The sequence below is a fragment of the Monodelphis domestica genome, chromosome 1 (assembly GCF_027887165.1).
Source record: "Monodelphis domestica isolate mMonDom1 chromosome 1, mMonDom1.pri, whole genome shotgun sequence".
NCBI lineage: Eukaryota > Metazoa > Chordata > Mammalia > Didelphimorphia > Didelphidae > Monodelphis > Monodelphis domestica.
Window position 1 is genome coordinate 759,861,240 of NC_077227.1, and position 16,374 is coordinate 759,877,613.

The 16,374-nt window shown below is 42.6% G+C and overlaps 1 protein-coding gene across 6 annotated transcripts in view; it reads left to right on the plus strand.

Annotated features, from left to right (window-relative positions):
• The window catches only part of LOC103096610 (zinc finger protein OZF-like), a 117,447-nt gene that overhangs the window by 17,478 nt on the left and 83,595 nt on the right, over nt 1-16,374 (plus strand). For 2 of the 6 annotated variants that reach the window (XM_056825081.1, XM_056825087.1), the window contains 3 exons: nt 4,031-4,157; nt 6,294-6,383; nt 10,172-16,006. The exons of 1 other annotated variant lie outside the window; for it this stretch is intronic. In XM_056825081.1, coding sequence (XP_056681059.1) covers nt 4,031-4,157; nt 6,294-6,383; nt 10,172-11,298 — 1,344 coding nt within the window. In that variant the 3' untranslated portion in view covers nt 11,299-16,006. 3 more of the 6 variants (XM_056825086.1, XM_056825091.1, XM_056825092.1) reach the window with 2 other exon arrangements.

Sequence of the window (16,374 nt, forward strand, 5' to 3'; positions counted from 1 at the left end):
AAACCACTTTTCTCCTTTTCTCTTTCTTTCATATTTACCTTTTTATGTTTCTCTTGCTCTTTGTGTGTGTGTGTCAAACTTTCCACTGAGTTCTGGTCTTTTCTTTGCAAATACTTGGAAATCCTGTATTTAGTTGAATGCCCATACTTTCCCCTGGATGTATATAGTCAGTTTTTTTTTTAAACCCTCACCTTCCATCTTGGAATCAATACTGTGTATTGGCTCCAAGGCAGAAGAGTGGTAAGGGCTAGGCAATGGTGGTCAAGTGACTTGCCCAGGGTCACACAGCTGGGAAGTGGCTGAAGCCAGATTTGAACCTAGGACCTCCAGTCTCTAGGACTGGTTCTCAATCCATATATAGTCAGTGTTGATGGATAGCTGATCCTTGGTTGCCCTTCAATTGGGGAATGGCTAAACAAATTTTGGTATATGTTGGTGATGGAATACTATTGTGATAAATGGAATAATTAAGTGGAGGAATTCCATGGAGACTACCAGAACCAGGAGAACATTGTACACAGAGACTGATATGCTGTGGTACAATCGAATGTAATGGACTTCTCCATTAGTGGCAACGCAGTGACCCTGAACAATCCGAAGGGATCAAGGAGAAAAAAACACTACCCTCAAGCAGAGGACAAATGATGGGAGTAACAACACTGAGGAAAGGCAACAGCTTGACTACAGGGGTTGAGGTGATATGATTGAGGAGAGACTCTAAATGAACAACTTAATGAAAATACCAACAACATGGAAAAGAGTTCAGACTGAGGATACATGTGATACCCAGAGGAATCACACATCGCCAATTGGGGGGGGGGGGGGGGAAGGAAAGAAAATGATCTTTGTTTCTAATAAATGATGTTTGAAATGACCAAATAAAATAATGTTTAAAAGGGGGGGGGGGGTGGAAAGAACTTTACTTTCCAAGGAGAGGGGATACAATAAAGCAGAGAAATGTGAAAGAGGTTAGAGAAAATACCTATATGAGTCCTAAGCCAAGATGAAACTAGTCTTTCCAGAAACTAGGAAAGGAGTCGGCCCTTTTCACTCATCCACAGAGCCGTCCAGTAGTCTGAACCAAGTTAAAGTCGAGATCCAATCTGAAATCTCCAGCAAAACTCCTTGAAGACCATCCAAGACCATCTCCAGAGGATAATCTCTTCACATTATCTTCTCCACGACAGTCTCCCAGACTGAGTTCGGGGTTTGCTTTTTCTGGTACCTTCTTGTCCCGTCTCTTCACAGGGGACAGTCAGAGGTTCCAGAGTTATCTAGCACTGCCCAGGGGGCAGTGTCTGTGAGACTGACTTTTGACCTTCTGAGGTCAATTTCTCAATAAAATTTTTCACAGTTTCCTGATTGACCAGTGTCTGAGGGTGTGAGCTCTTAAAAGAATTCACACGTTTCTGACTGAGTGGTTACCCGCTTTTGAGAATGAGCTTCCAACACTCTTACTTCGTTTTGTGTTCTGGAGTGGTCAGTCATTTTAGCAAGTGACTTAGTGTTCACACGTCACAGCTGCCCTCTGTGTATCCCCCTCTTCTCATTTGTGGTCTTGCAGTCCACCACAAGAAGCATCATCCTGGAGTAGATGGAACGCCACACAATTCTTCCCATGATCCCCTCTGTCTTTGTCTTCAGCTTTAGCCTCTCCTTGTCTATAGATTATAAAAGGAACCTCTTTCTGCTCTCTGACGTTCTTCTGCAGCTACTTTGTCTTCAGCTATTCACTCCTTTATTTCTGCTACTTGGGGTATTCAAGAAGCAAACGATCTCTTCCCTTTGGGCTCTTTTCCTAAAAATACTGCAGACTCCTCTTCATTAGTGAACATTTACTGTTCTGCCCAACATTGTGAATCTCACATTTGCAGATGTTGAGAGTGAAATTTAACCAAAGGGTAAACTAAGGCAGCTCTCCAAGGAAGATAAGGAGAGGAATAATGTCTGTCAATAAAAGGAGTCAGAGGTTTGTCTCTGTTAATGCTCCAAACCCTAAGACCATGATGGTGAACCCATGATATGGGTGTCAGCAGACACTCATAGTCATTTTCCATGACACACAATTGCATGTGTCCTCATACAGAGAAGTATGGGGCTGCATATTGAGAAGGATGTTTTTATCTTGAATTTATGCCACCCAAGTTATCTTTGGTTTTTTGGCATGCCAAGCTCAAAAATTTGCCCATCGCTGCTCTAAGCTGAAGGCTTGATCTTTTTTATAGGTTTGGGGGAGCACAGAACTATAAGGGTGAAAAAGGGATTTATTTATAAAAAGTTGGGCTGGATTATATTTAAAACAGGGTCGCCAGGATTTAATTTATTCCAGAGATTTATTTATAATTTATTCACAAAGTATAGAAAGAGTGAAGTAAAATCAGACAGAGGCTAGGATAAGATCTCTAGCCCAAGCACTAAGTAATTTACTCCTGGCCTCTGGCTCCACCTGGCCAGGGAGAGTTAGTCCTTATCCAGAGAGGCCTCGGCAAAGCGAGGACCTGGGCAAATGTCTCTCAAGAGGTAGGTCTCTCCTGAGGCTGGTCTCTTCAGAAAAATCCAGTCAGCTTTTTCACTCACCACGTGTCAGTCCAAAGGAAGAGATATAAGAACAGTCTCACCAGGAACAGGGTCTCAGGTCCAGTCAGCAGATTCTTCTCCAGTCTCCAACCCAAACACAGAACTCCAGATGAAGCCAAAGTCCAGGTTCACCCCTCTGACGATCTCAGACTATTCTCCCACGAATCTCAGAAGATTCTGCCCCACAGGAAAGACACTTTCTTTTGTGTCACTTCCTGTGTCTTCCCCTAATTTTATGTCTATCAATCAGAATTGAAGCTTTGCTTTAGGTCTGCCATGGGGCAGACAGTTTAATTCTGATTCGTCACCCACTATTGCACATGTGGGTCACAAACCTTCCCACTAAATGATTAAGTGGGATGGTTACACTATTGGTGATTCGATCTACAAATGGTCAGGGGAGTTAATTTTCACCATTGGGGGAGAGTTTAATTTAATCTTCACAGAACCAAAAACAGACAAGGTAAGTGATATCTATCCTAAGGTAGAGGGCCACCATTGGTCATACAGCTGGGATAATCAGGGACTCTGTGATTGATTGGAATAATAATAAGGGGCCAGCAACGTCTCACCACTCTTTCTCTCCTGGAATTAATAAGAGATTCTTGTGTGAGTCCAGTGTGCGGTCTGGACCCGACTTTGGGCAGCAACCAGACATGTCTGAGATGGGATGGGGGCAGAGAAAGACTAGAGCTGACTCCCTGGGGCTCGCCTGAGCCTTCCAAGGTCAGCTAATGCCTCGAAATGAGGCTAGAAGAGTGATGGAAGTGCCCAAGAGCTGCATTCTGCGCTTCACCTATTACAGGCTGGCTGAGTGTGGAGCCGAGGCAGGAGGCAGAGAAGCAGGACTCCGGCAGTTACTAGACAAAAACAAGTTCCTAGTAAATAGGATCAATAAGTAAATGATCCGAGATCAGCTCAGCCTTCTCCGAGGATGGGTCACCTGGGCTGCATCCTGAGTCCCCGAGCCCTGTGGAGCACCTTCTCTCCTTTCTGGTGCCTTCCACAGTGTCAGGAGTAAAGACTGATCCGGGGGCTCATTACCAGATTGATGAACATTTATGAGTAAAGAGAGAGAGTTTGAGATAGGCAGAGAGGCTCAGGCTCTGGCATGGTGAGGACTCACACTGAAGCTGGCTGCCCAGGGACAGAGCAACAGGGCCACAGATATGTGACTGACTCCTACATCCCATCACTGGGGCCCTTGGGATCCAAGCTGCACTGGAGGTCCCCTAGAGATTTCCGTTCACACAACAGAACCTCCTCAGCTTCCTTCAGGAGCATCCTGGGCTCTTACAGACTCAGCTTCTACTGCTGGCTCTGACACTGACCATGGGCGGGACTTTGGGCCCCTCCCTTCTATGGATCAGTTTCCTCCTGTAATTGACCAGAGGTGGGCTCTTCCTTGTGATGTGACTTTCAGCCCTCTGTGCTCTGCCTTGGGCTCCTCTAGGAGGTGGTGACATTCCGGGATGTGGCTGTGGACTTCACCCGGGAGGAGTGGCGCCTCTTGTCCCCTCCCCAGAAGGAGCTGTACAAGGAGGTGATGCTGGAGAATGTCCGGAACCTGCTCTCTGTGGGTAAGGAGCCTCTCCCTGCTGCCCGAGTCTGCTATCCAAGGGAATGTCACCCTCAGCAGGAAGCAGGGTTGGGAGCAGTTTTCAGTCAGGAGGAAGGGACGAGGGCTGGTATGGCGAATCCCAGAGTCAGGGCCCTCCTGCTGCCTGGTTCTCCTGTAAAAGGACTTTGCATCGTGTAATGGGACCTTGTGGCTTCCCTTTGGTGCTCCTGAAGCCTGAGATCAAATGTGTGATGGAAAATCTCAGACATGGAAGTAATCTCAGAGCTGATTCTGTCTTGCCTTACCCTGCCCTGCCCTGGCCTGGAATTGAGTGTCCCAAACCAATCTGTGAAAACAGTTCAGGAGGGTTTTCCTCCTACCTTCTACCCCTTTATAGTAGATCTACTATTGGGAATCTTTTTCTCTTTAACCAGCATAAACTTGTAGCTCACAGCTCCTAGGTGTCCCCAGGAGATCAGGCTTGCCTTTAGTCTTCTCTCCTACTGCCCTAAGCCTCCAGCAGAGCCAGTGAGGAAGGGAGGGAAAGGATCCAGCACTCATCACACCCTGCTCTTGGCCCAGAGTTCTGCTGAGGGTTTTCTTTGTAATGTTATGACACTTCTTCCTTACCTTCATCTTCCTAATTCAGTGACACAATTACCCCCATTTTACAGATGAGGAAATAGATACAATTAAGTGACTTCTTCTGCAGCATGCACATGGGAGCTGTATATGTTGAAATGTAAATTGAGGCTTTCCTGCCTCTAATCTCGGGTCCATGCCCCCTTCCCTTTCTAGCTGCCTCTCATTTCCAGATGATGGAATACTATGAACTGAGTCCAACTTGGACTGGAACCTAATGTTCTGCTTCCAGATTGATTCTACAACCTTCTTCCCCCTTCGCCTCCCCACACTAACTGTGGAGACTCTCCTCAAGGAGTTCCAGTAAGTCTCCTGGAGGCTCTACTTGCCCTCCTCTGTGATTGTCAGGATGAGTGGCCTGGCTGAGAAATGGCATTGGGCCTAGAAGGATTGTTGAGTTCCCTCAGGAGAAGAGACAGTGACTCCCTGAGAGATGAGTCCATGAAGCTCAGAGTGTAAAGGATCATTTTAGTGTTGTGATCCAAACTATATTAATTATTGTTTGCCATCGAAATCCCAAATTAAAATTACCGAAGTCAGCTGGAAATTTATGGCGATTTAATTATTATAGTGGAAAGAAATTAAGAAGAAGGGAGATGGAAAGGGTATAGGGTTTCTCCCACCTGACTTGAGCCAGGGGGAAGATTTGAGGCTTTAGGAAGGTAAGGTTTTTGAGAGTAAAAGAAGAAGGAATCAGACTGTACTGCAAAGGGCTCAGCCAAGATGCCTGAACCTGAATTAGCTGAAGGGCAAACTCATAGCCAAAACCCAGACAAATAGCTGCCACCATGCCAAGATGTCAGAACGTTTAGCATGTTGCCAACCAGAGCTGCCTCTCTGGGAAAAGAGAGAGAAGAGAGGAAGTGACGTGCCCTATGTAGACTGTTTTACGTCACTTTCCTGTTTCTCATCTGTACCAATGTTAGCTTAACTTGACTTAGGACAGCCCAGGGGTCCGTCAGCTGCTTCTGTACATGTCTGCTGAAGGCCATCTTCTTAGATACTTAATCCTTGAGTATGGGTGCAGACATTCCTGACCTTGCTAAACTTAGTAGGTTGGAGCAATGTAGAGTTCCCAAGACCTGATTCTGTTAGACTAAGTATCTCCATTGTTACTAATCAGGAAATAGCTAAATCGGGTCTTCTAATGTAAGGTCTGAGTATAAGAGAGGTGTCAGGGAGGGAGGAACAGGCAGGGTGATGGGACAAAGGACAATCCCTCAATGTCCCTGTGTCTGGGGCTTCAGATTGACCTGGAACACTGACCCTTGGACCCAGTGTGGGAGTTTAGGAATTTCTGTTAGAATGGACCAGAAGAGGATGGGGGAGAAGGGGCTGTTGTTCATTTGTGGTCTCCCAGAATGGTGACAGGCACATCTGAGTGGTGAGGGCAGATTCCTCTGTGAACCCTATGGAGAGAATGTCTGAGTGGAGTCACTGGACTCCCCCACCTTTTCCTAAGAGAACTCAGTGATGATCTTCTCTCCATCTTCCTCCCTGCTTCCATGCCCAGGGCTTCCAGCTCCCCCAAAAGACATGATCTTGGAGCAGAGAGAAGCCCCATGGATGCTGGAACAAGAAGGCCTGAGGTGCTATTGCCCAGGTGAGGGGGGAAAGAGGTGTGGGAGAGCCGGGGTGACTAGAGGCTTGTGGGTGCTCTGATAAGCCATGGCTATATTTGGGGACAGGAGGAAGTCACAACCCCAGAGCCTCAGTTTCCCTATCTGTAACATGAGGCTGTTGGACTCCATTTTCTATCTGCTCCCTTCAGGGGATCAGTCTGTCACCCTCTAAGAAGTCAGTGTTTGGAACTGAAGGGTCTGGAAGTCTATTTCAGGTGCCAGAAAGGCCGAGTTTATCCCCTCAGAGCTCTTTAGTATCCAGAAATATGTATGAGTGCTTGCTCTGTGCCAGGTCCTGGGATGTTATGAGGGAAATGAAGGGCTTCAGTGGACATCCTCTGCCCTCATGGAGCTCGCCCTATGCTGGAGCAGACAGCATGCCAATAGTTCTGTAAAAGCCCTCCAGGGCAACCAATCAAGAGAGGGAAGGCTCGAAAGAGAAGGAGTACTAGAGGGGTCTAATGCAGGGAGATGGTTTTGGGGTTCAGGAGAGGCAGCCTGAGTAGTTTGGAAAAAAGGATAGCAGAGAAAACAAGAGAAAGGCACCGATACAACTCACTGCAAATGATGATCTCTAGCAGTTTAGCCCTGAAGTGAGGACAGATGTTGGACAGTATCTCATGGAGAGGAAGAGATCAAGTAAGAGTGCTTGGAGCATTGGGGAGAAATGGTTTATTGTTTCCCAGAGGAAGAGAGTCATTAACTCATCAGTGTGGGAATGGCTGAAGATGAAAGAACAATGGGGGCCCTACAGGGAGGAATAGACAGGCATAGATGAGGGATGGGATGGGCTTCTTTTCCCATGGAAAGAGATTTTCTTTAGCTAGGAGAGGAACGACTTTTCCTCTGATTCTGAGTCCAGAGAGGAAAAGGAGGCAGTTTAGCTGGGTGAGATGTGGATGATAAGAGAACTTTGCAGAAAGGTTCAGGTTTTGTTCAGTGAAATATGAGGCCAAGTTCTGAGCTCAGAAGGTGAGGTAGGGGGTGGGAAGAAGCCATAAGAGAGAGAGCTGGAGACCAGAGAAATATTTGGAAGGCTGTTGTATTAGATGGCAAAGGCAATCCATTAGGGAGATGTTACAGGATTACCTTGCCATGGTGAGGACCAAGGTGATGTCAGAGAGCCTCAATGTAGGATGGAGCCAGGCAGCTGGTTTCCTCATTTTCCTTCTCTCCATTGACTTGCAGCCCATGAGTGGGAGTGAAGACTGCTGCCTTTCTTGGAATCCATCCAAGGCTTAGATTGTCCTAAATCATCAGCCTAGGCCCTTTCCTGATCTCTGGGGCTCAGTCTTTGTCCTGTTTTGGACAATTAGGTGACCACAGCATCACACTTTAAGAAGTTGAGAGCCTAGAGAGGTTTGCCTCTGGGATCTTCAGGATTGGGTCTGCTCTAGTTCCAATAGAGTTACTTTTGACTGCTGAGAAATAAGGGCAAGAGAGAGAAAGAATCACAGGTGAGGGCAGACTATGCATTTGTCTTCTAGAAGAGAGACCAGAATGCAAGGATCCTGGTAGAGGTTGGGCCTGACATAATCACTGGGCCCAGTCATTAAACATGTATTAAATAATAAATATGTTCTAAAAACATATTTAAGCCCTGAGCATAGAAATGTATAGGTTAAATTCATGGTGGGACAATGATTATACAAAATTATGAGGTCACCAGTAGTGTTATATCTTGAGTCAGAATCTTTATTTACAAATATTTACAAGTGGAGAGGAAACAATAAAGAAGTGAAATATGATAAAGGTTAGATAAAATACATGTACTAGTCCTCAACCAGGAGGGCCAGTGGTGAGTAACCACCACAGCTTCCTCCATGATGGAAGTTAGTCTCCAGAAGTTAGGAAAGGGGTCAGCTTTTTAGTCACCCAATAAAGTAATGCAAGAGTCAGAGTTTCAGTAGAAACTGAGCTTTGAGCCCACAATCCAAACTGTAGTCCCCAGCAAATCTCCCTTGAAGAGTATCCAGGACTATCTCCAGAAGACTATCTTCTCCAAGACAATCTCCTCCAAAGGAGTTCAGTTTGGGGCTTGCTTTTATAGTGACTTCTTGTCCCTTCCTCTTTTCATAGGGGCCAATCACAGTTTCCAAATTGTCTAGCACTATCGAAGGGGCAGTGTCTGTGGGATTGACTTCTCTCCTTCTGAAGGATAAATTCTCATCAAAAATATTAAAAGATTACTGGCTGATTGAATCGAAAAGGTTCACAGTTTCCTAATTGATTGAATTTTGAGGGTATGAATCCTCTAAATACCTTGCTCCCTTCTCAGCTAGTACTCAGTAAGGTGTTTAATCTTTTGTTGATTCCATTTTAAATTAGACAGAGTGGAGTTAATCCTGTCTTCAGTCTAATTTGGTATTAAGTATAGGTATTTAAGTTAGTGTTAACTAAGGATTGATAATAGAGTAAAGAATTCCCTTTCATACAAAGAAAGGGAAACACCATTGTGGACTTTTGTGGAGCTCACAATCTAGAAGCCAGATATGGAGGTGGTTTAGATCCTGAATCTCACCCTGAGATGATCCGGGAGAAAGGAGTGTTGGGGAAAGGAAATACATTTAATTCAGCAAGGAAATCAGGAACTAGAGGATTAATGAGAATGGCAATGTAAGGAGAAAAGTAATCAAAGGATAAAACAATCCAAATTCTAATGATAAAAATAAACATTACCATTTGCATATGGCCCCTAGTATGTGCCATACTCTATAAATATTTTCTCATTAGATCCTCATGGGAACCCTAGGAGTTACTTGATATTATTATGTCCATGTTATAATTGAGGAGCCTGAGACCAAAAGAGCTCCTTTGACTTGTCTACTGTTAAAAGTCCTAGCAAGTTTGAGATACAGGGAGAATGCATCAGCACTTGTAGTGTGATTTTCAAGAATATGAAAATGCCAGCATCTATATAAAGTGGAAAATATGAAGAGAATTGTACAAGCTTTCCTGCTCATTTCCTTACAAAAGTATCATGTACTCAGCTTACTCTATGAGACATTTTTAAACATGGGAAATGCCATATTTTTGTAGAAATTTTATTTAATAGAAGAATTTTGAGTGAAAAGGGGCATCTAAAGAAAAGTAATGGCTGCATTCAAGGAGCAGGGAACAACAAAATCTCTTATGCTTTGGATAAATGCAAAAAAAAAAGTGCTAAATTTGCTCATCTGATCTCAGATACGGGACCAAAAAATAAGGTTGAAAGAAATCATGAAGGGAGTTCCTTAATGCTTACAGAGACTCTAGATGATAAAATAATAGGAACTTTTAGTCTACATGCACTCAGTGATGTCATACCTATAGAGGATTGAATATATAGATATTGAAAATGAATTGTCTAGTACTATTGACATTCTCGGTCACCGAGAGACTACCACTAATACTAATAGTACTATAGAAAGCACTCCCAGTCACAAGATTTGGGCTTAGCTGCCAACATTTTGAATTAAGTCAGTCATTCAGCCTTTCTGACATCATGGTCTCAGATAGGAATGTAATAAAGCAAGCCTGTGCAAAATCCCAGATTTGTTATGAAGAGCCAATAAGATCACATGGGAGGCTCTTGGTTATTTAAATTTTTTTTTAGCTTTGAGGTAATGGCATTTTTCAATGGATGGATTGTGCCCATTTTATTTAGAAGACTTTTCGTACCTGAGAGGATGTAAAGCAGTCTATGTTATGATGATGAAGGAAAGGAGATCTCTTTATAGGTGTATATGTCACTATAGATGTATGATGTATGTTTTACTCTTTCCTTTAGGAGAGATCAGATCTGAACTGAAGGTGAATCCAACAGAAGTAAGCCTTCCTTTGGAAGAAATGGACCTACAAAGATTCATGAGTGATGGTCTTGATAACGTTGCTTCCAGGGAATTCTGTGTTGCACCTCAAAATTCATCCCATAATGAATATCAAAGAATGTACACTGAGGAAAAATCTATTGAAAGTAATCAGTGCAGAGAAACTGTTATGCACAGGGCCAGTCTCTTTGGACATCAGAGGATGCACACTGGGGAGAAACCTTATGAATGCAAGCAATATGGAAAGACATTCAGTCATAGCTCTGGTCCCGTTAATCATCAGAGGAAGCACATTGGGGAGAAGCCTTATGAATGCAAGCAATGTGGAAAGAGATTACGTCGGAGCTCTGGTCTTGCTTCTCATCAGAGGATGCACACTGTGGAGAAATCTTATGAATGCAAGCAGTGTGGAAAGACATTCAATCGGATCTCTGATTTTGCTTACCATCAGAGGATGCAAACTAGGGGGAAATTTTATGAATGCAAGCAATGTGGAAAAACATTCAGTCATAGCTCTGGTCTTACTTATCATCAAAGGATGCACACTGGGGAGAAACCTTATGGATGCAAGCAATGTGGAAAGACATTCAGTCAGAGCTCTGATCTTGCTGTACATCAGAGGATGCATACTGGGGAGAAACCTTATGTATGCAAGCAATGTGGAAAGGCATTCGGTTGGAGCTCTGGTCTTGCTTATCATCAGAGGGTCCACACTGGGGAGAAACCTTATGAGTGCAAGCAATGTGGAAAGACATTCACTCAGAGCTCTAGTCTTGCTTATCATCAGAGAATGCACACTGGGGAGAAACCTTATGAGTGCAAGCAATGTGGAAAGACATTCAATCGGAGCTCCGGTCTTGCTTCTCATCAGAGAGTACATACTGGGGAGAAACCTTATGAGTGCAAGCAATGTGGAAAGACATTCAGTCATAGCTCCGGTTTTACTTATCATCAGAGGGTCCACACTGGGGAGAGACCTTATGAGTGCAAGCAATGTGGAAAGACATTCACTCAAAGCTCTGGTCTTGCTTCTCATCAGAGGGTACACACTGGGAGCAACCTTGTTAATGCAAGCAATGTGGAATGACATTCAGTCAGACCTCTTTCTATTGTCTGAAAGAAATTTACACTCCCCCATTTCTGTGGCAATATACCTAGTGTGAGCCTAAACTTGAATCAGGTGAGGATTGTGTGATAGAAATCATTGAATTAGGATAGAGTGGCAACAGTAGAGAGATCATGAGGTTATTTCAGGTTGATGTCCCCTGTATAGCCCCCTGGCCTGTCCCCCTGGGTGGCCAAGTCAAAATAGAAAGCCATGGTTGACTCCTGAGATGAGATATGTGGGTTAGTGGGCAGAGAAATGGTTTGATCAAATGAGGCAAGAGCAGATATCCTAACTCTTTCCTTTCAGTTTTGTTACTTACTAAACTTTCTTGTGAGCATGGCTAGGGCACCTTAATGGTGGCCACAGAATAACAAGCTAAATGGAGTAATGAGGAAAGTATATCTTGTGTTTTTCCATTCTCACTACTACCTTAGATTAAAGTTAGGTTACAGCCAGTTATTTTATTACAGCCATTCCTCTTATACTCTATACCACAGAAACCAGGCATTCAATATATTAAGCTCTCACCTTGCTGAGGATCAGACAATTCACTCTCTTATGTCATAAGCTCTCCTAAGATTACTGTAAAGATCAAAAACATTGAAATATATATAAATAAATAAATTGAAAAATAAGATATATTTAAATGTGGTCACCAAAAATTAATATATCTCAATTTAAGATTAGTTTTTGTTAGTTTATTTATAAAAGGAGAGAATAAATGTAGAAAAGTGAGAAAGGGCAGAGTAAGAAATCTAGCTTAACAAGCTAGATTATTTGCTCCAGCCCTGGCTTTAGTCAGGTAGGGATAACTAATCCTCAACTGGAGGGCCTTCAACCTTCAACAAAGGACTGCTGTTGAACAAAACAAGGGCTCTATCCATGAAGCCTTTTCCAAGATGTATTCCTATCCAGGAGTCAGCCTTTTCATGTATCCACTCTATATTCCCAATGGAATGTCCAAGTGCTGTCTCAACAATTCCAGAGTCCCATGTCGACAAAGGAGATCCTTTCACCAGACTCCAGCTTGAACTCCCAACTCCAAAGAACTACTCGTAAAAAGTTCCAGCTGCTTTTAAAGACACTTGTTTGAATTTCATCCTTTGCATTCCTTCCTCTTTATGTGGTCCAGTTGTAGCTTTAGCTTTGCTTAGGACTGCCCAGAAGACAGTCAGTTATTTCTGGTTGATCACCAACTTTAGCACATGTGAGTCACAGACTTCCTCCACTTAAAGATAAGAAGGGGTGTATGCACTTCTGTGATTAAACCAAAAATAAGCAAGAGGATAATTAATCCCATCTTCACAATTTCCCCTGTGATCATTTGGGACACTAGTCTCCCTAATTGATTAATATAATCAGCTTACACCTCTAAAAATCTTCTAACTACAAGTGTATACTATATTGCACCTTCTAGAAGAAACTAAAATATAGATAAGAGGAAAATAGGAGAGAGCGTTAAACCAGTGTTCTCTAGGCTCATTAACAAAAAGTCAATAGGGGGAAGTCCCCTTTGGCATAAGAGTGTACATTAAAAATTAAATGTGTTCACCACTCTTCAGTTCAATCAGTTGTACCCCAAAGTTCATTCTGTGTCTTCTTGATGCAGTGTAGGTCTCTGCAGTAATCTTTCTCCAAACAGTTCATTTTCTGGAATCAAGGAGTTAGTGTAAAAATGGACTCAAATCCAGGACTTCAATCCCCAGAAGTCCTTGCTTCACTTCCCCAGAATGCTTTGTAATCTCACTGAATTCTCACCTGGGCCGAGAGCAAAATCATTTAAAGGGTCTCCACCCATGGCAGGGTCTCTTCTCTTCCTGGCTTCTCTGGCAAACAGATGTGTCTCATGATGTGAGTGAAAATTGGGTGGGCCTCATGGCTCACCTAGCACATGCTTCTCTTGCTTGTATTTTCTTTAACCCTTGACCTTTAATAAACTTCATAAAAATAATACTCCTTGCAGAGAGAAACTAATTTCTACCTGCCTCAGCTTCACCAAAATTTTAATCTTTACAGTTGGTGACCTAATGGAAAAACGAAATACTCTCAATCTTCTGATTCTTTTCTTTACTGATCTTTAGTTCAGCCTTTCGTAGCTACTGCCTAGAATTTTTTTAAGCCACGTTTCTCCAAGATGCTTTTTTAGAAAACCATCTTGATCAGATCCTGCCGGCAGCCATCCACTTAAGACTTTCTTGAGTCCTTCCCTCCCATGCCACTTCTCCCTGCCTGCGTACTTGTCTGCAGCCTCAGCCCCCGCCCCCCAGCTCCAGACCTGTTTTCAGATTGCCGCTCACCTGCCCACCGGCCCTGCTGCTGTCCCAGCCCTGTCCACCCCGGTGTTCTCTCTTGTTCACCTGGCCCACCTGATTCAACCTAGATTGCAATCACCTGGTGACCCGCCTGCCCAACAAACTCTAGCCTTGGAGCAGATCACTTATCACTCAAGACTCATTTCTACCAGCTGGTAACAAACGGGGGCATTGGCTCCACCTTGGCGGATTGGGCTCCACATGGGCGGATCTGAGCGTAGGAGGGAGAGAGACGAGGGAAAGAAAGAAAGGTTTTTTCAAGCAGGAACTTAAAAACATGGCTATTTTACAAGGATGTCTTTTAATTGCATTGATCCTTTTATTGCCTTCACCTGCATGTCAGGGAAAATATTTAGCTCCCTACAACCATTTAGCTAAGGTTGGGGAAAAAACTCTGCAGTTGAACTGAGAGCCAGGCCTAGAGATGGGAGGTTCTCAGTTAAAGTCTGGCCTGAGACACTTCATGGCCGTGTGGCCCTTAGAAGATCGCTTGGACCTTATTGCTTAGCCCTTACCACTCTGCCTTCCAACAATAGGCATCTAAATGGATAATTCAAAACAAAACAAAACAAAAAAAAAAACAAAACCCAAGGAACTTTGAAAAGACTAGTGGCTATATATTTTAAGGCATTTCAGACTCCAATGGTTATAAAAAATCTCTGAATTTCTATTGCATTTTACTGTTTGTTTTGTTTAAGGTTTAACTTTGTGATTTTAAGTTCATATATTACTGGATTCAATATTATTCTGTTATACTGTTCATTTAATGTGCTGAGTTTTAAAATTCTGTTGTTTTCCCCCTATAACTACAGTAAGAAAATATCATTTTAATTAAGCCCATATATGAAAAAACAGCCTTTCTATTTTGACTTTGTCAAATTGTCAAATTTCACAAAATGTGAAATTGTCACATAGAGGATAGATGGACTTCAGAACTGGTTACAATTGCTATAACAACCTTTGAAAAATTTAATGTGCTAAATATCTCAACTGATTTTAAGGGTTTTTTTAAATACGATTTTTGGAATTTTTTTTATAATCTCTGGTCATTTTTTAAATTTTTTTATAATATTTTATTTGATCATTTCCAAGCATTATTCATTAAAGTCAAAGATCATTTTCTTTTCTTCCCCCCCACCCCCCATAGCCGACGCGTGATTCCACTGGGTATCACATGTGTTTTTGATTCGAACCCATTGCCTTGTTGTTAATATTTGCATTAGAGTTTTGTTTAGAGTCTCCTCTGTCATGTCCCCTCAACCGCTGTAGTCAGGCAGTTGCTTTTCCTTGGTGTTTCTACTCCCATAGTTTATCCTCTGCTTATGAATGGTCTTTTTTCTCCTAGATCCCTGCAGATTTTTCAGGGACATTACACCGCCACTAATGGAGAAGTCCATTACATTCGATTATACTACAGTGTATTAGTCTCTGTGTACAATGTTCTCCTGGTTCTGCTCCTCTCGCTCTGCATCACTTCCTGGAGGTCGTTCCAGTCTCCATGGAATTCCTCCACTTTATTATTCCTTTGAGCACAATAGTATTCCATCACCAACATATACCACAATTGGTTCAGCCATTCCCCAATTGAAGGGCATCCCCTTGTTTTCCAGTTTTTGGCCACCACAAAGAGCACAGCTATGAATATTCTTGTACAAGTCTTTGTGTCCATTATCTCTTTGGGGTACAGACCCAGCAGTGCTATGGCTGGGTCAAAGGGTAGATATTCTTTTGTCGCCCTTTGGGCATAGTTCCAAATTGCCCTCCAGAATGGTTGGATCAATTTACAACTCCACCAGCAATGAATTAGTGTCCCTACTTTGCCACATCCCCTCCAGCATTCATTACTTTCCTTTGCTATCATTTAGCCAATCTGCTTGGTGTGAGGTGATACCTCAGGATCTCCAGTCATTTTTGCCTGCCCCTACCACGAGGTAAGGCCTATTCCAGTAGCTGAAGTGAAATACAATTATAACCTCCAATCTTCCGGCATTTCTAAATATGTGAATGGAAGTTGGGGCAGTTAATCTCAGGGTATTTGTAACCCTAAAAAAGCCTCCAAAAATGGAGCTCTTCAGCTCACTACTTAACTTCCACCAGAATGCTATTTCTTGATTATGTTCTTAACCCAAGATGAGTTTTACTTTGTTTAAAAATATGTTTATTCACCAAGGTTGAAAGATTGCTACATTTGTAAAAACTTGTGACAAATATCCATCAATTCATAGGCTTATAAATGCCATACAGCAACTTATGTGAAATATGATAGCGTGATTTTTGGCTATTGTAATTAATTGGGCTATTGAGAATTTTGGGGATATCGATACCACATATTTGTACTACTGTTCTTTAAAAATGAAAATTATTACCTTGTTCAAGTCATTTGCCTTATACTCAAAGTGGAGCATGGCCAGATATGAAGAGGAAATGGATCTCATTTTTGGTGAGAAAGCCTTGTATTATATATTTTCTTAGCTGATACAGAGTGTCAATGATTATAAGCTACATTTTTGAATTTTTAAAACTCTTATTATATTTTTCTTGCACGTGCAATATAGTTTTTCAGTTTTTTTCTCTCTTTCTTATATTTGAAGCACATGTCACCAGCATTGTGATTTTCTTAACTTTTTGATTTTTCAGTACTATAAGTTTTAAGACACATTTGCTAATGCATACCCCAAAAGCTAGAAGACTATAAAATGATGCCACTTATTATTAAAAAGAAATTATGGGACTTTGCTTAATG